At 31.1% G+C, this 1,992-nt stretch overlaps 1 protein-coding gene across 1 annotated transcript; it reads left to right on the plus strand.

The window, feature by feature from the left end:
- Nucleotides 1-414: 414 nt before the first annotated feature.
- Nucleotides 415-1,704, plus strand: LOC111089040 (amyloid protein-binding protein 2-like). Its single transcript, XM_022400704.1, has 3 exons — nt 415-518; nt 747-937; nt 1,609-1,704. The coding sequence occupies exons 1-3, from the start codon at nt 452-454 to the stop codon at nt 1,702-1,704; spliced, it is 354 nt and encodes a 117-aa protein (XP_022256412.1). The 5' UTR covers nt 415-451.
- The last annotated feature ends 288 nt before the right edge of the window (nt 1,705-1,992 follow it).

Here is a 1,992-nt window from a genome sequence, read left to right on the forward strand (position 1 = left end):
CGTTTTGGAGCATTAATTCATAATCGTATAATGTGTATTTATATATATGTCTATGTATATCTTTCTGTACTGCAGTGTATTTTAGGTTATAAAGGAAATATTAAGCTTTCCGTAATATGTTTTTTTTTCACAATTTTACTGCAAAGCTTATCCTACTTTTTTTCACCTATACAGTGTAAATAATCGTATTAATGCTACTCTGTTACGTCGTAACAACAACAACAAGAAATTATTCTAGTTTCTGCACATTTCATATTTAAAAGTATGATTTAATAGAAACATTACCTTCTGGAGAGTTAGAAAGACACTATAACAGACATGCTACCACATATTTGTTAATTATGGTACCACTCTGTTCGTAGATTCTAAAGATAAGAAATTTGTGAAGTTGTTGTTTTTTTTTTTTTGATACATTAATATTACGTTGGTTAGGGACCATGCTGAAAAAGCCATGGATATTATGCAGTACCTGTTACCACATGACCATCTTCTTTTGGCTTCTTCAAAGAGGGTAAAAGGTAATATGTTTTTTTTTTGTGCTTATTATTCATGAGCATACAATATTTTGTGTTTAGCTGCTTTTCAGAGGTGATTACATAACTTCTATCAACAGAATAACTAAAGTTATAAACTGTAACTTGACAAACTCGCATTTTATTAGTATAGCTATAATGGAATCCCTTTTGGAAGTCTAATTAATTAACTGCTATTATTATGAATAGGTGACAATGAGTTTGTTTTTGTAGCTTTAATACTTGAAGAAATAGCCATTGATAATCAGGATAAGGCAATAGAACATAGACTCCTCTTGGAAGCTCGGGAATTACACCTTTCTGCTCTCCGTCTCACCCAGCAAGCCTTTGGAGAGATGAATGTACAAACGGCAAAGCATTATGGGAACTTGGGGAGATTGTATCAGTCCATGAAGAAGTTTAAAGTAAGTCTTAGATTGATTTGACACAACTATTATGTTCATAACTAACTGTGGATACCAGGTGACAAATGTGAACCTTACTGTGACAGATAAGACTAAATACAGTAAATATCAGTGATTTAAAACATTAAAAAAGCAAAAAAAAATAGTAGATTAGAACAATAAAAACAACATGTACATTATTTTCATTGTGTGAGCTTGTTTAAAAATGATTTTCTTTTTTTATATGTTACTAAACGGTAGTTTCAATGCCAGGGTTCATACGCTTTCTTACATGTGAAATTCCACGACTTTCCATGACCTTTCAAGCCAGAATTCCATGACCCGTACGAACCATGAATGCTGTCCGCAAGACTTTTGTCAAATGCCACAAAACTACCAACTGATATGCATATCGTGTTTATAGCCTTTTAGCTACAAAACATAATTTAAAAGATCCAATAGAACCTCGGAAATGATGAATATTCACGAGTCAAAAAGTTTTCCAAGCAGACCATCTGTTAAGGAACCTACTTACAATAAATAGAAATTTCTGAGATGTATTATTATGATTATTTTTTTTTTATATATATATATTTTGGGCCATTCCACAACAGATGGGTCAGGGTCAGCCACTAAGAGCTTTATTCATAGTTCAATTTGTATTGATACAAATTGTGGTTATTTTTATGAAGTTCTTTGGTGGGTCAGCTGTAAATGTATCTGGGATTCAGTTTCTTACAGTGGACAGAGCACAGATGGCCCATTGTGGTAATGAACACGTACGCTAAATTTTATGATATATATTTTAAATGTTAGAAATAGATTACGTTTTATTTGATATATATTGGTTGCAGTATACATATAAAAACTCAGCCATAAACACACAAAACTAAGCAAATTTGATAGTAAATTAGATCTTTTTAATCATTGTTGCATTATATGTAAATATGGATGTTCATAAACACACAAAACTAAGCAAATTTGATAGTAAATTAGATCTTTCTAATCGTTGTTGCATTATATGTAAATATGGATGTTCATAAACACACAAAACTAAGCAAATTTGATTGTAAATT

Source organism: Limulus polyphemus, unplaced genomic scaffold, assembly GCF_000517525.1.
Source record: "Limulus polyphemus unplaced genomic scaffold, Limulus_polyphemus-2.1.2 Scaffold5080, whole genome shotgun sequence".
NCBI lineage: Eukaryota > Metazoa > Arthropoda > Merostomata > Xiphosura > Limulidae > Limulus > Limulus polyphemus.

Excerpts from the sequence above, each read along its gene's own strand:
- LOC111089040 (XM_022400704.1), top strand. The coding sequence starts at position 452 with ATGGATATTATGCAGTACCTGTTACCACATGACCATCTTCTTTTGGCT. Across the intron at positions 519-746 it reads TTCTTCAAAGAGGGTAAAAG|CTTTAATACTTGAAGAAATA; the intron begins GTAATATGTTTT and ends TTGTTTTTGTAG. Across the intron at positions 938-1,608 it reads AGTCCATGAAGAAGTTTAAA|TTCTTTGGTGGGTCAGCTGT; the intron begins GTAAGTCTTAGA and ends ATTTTTATGAAG.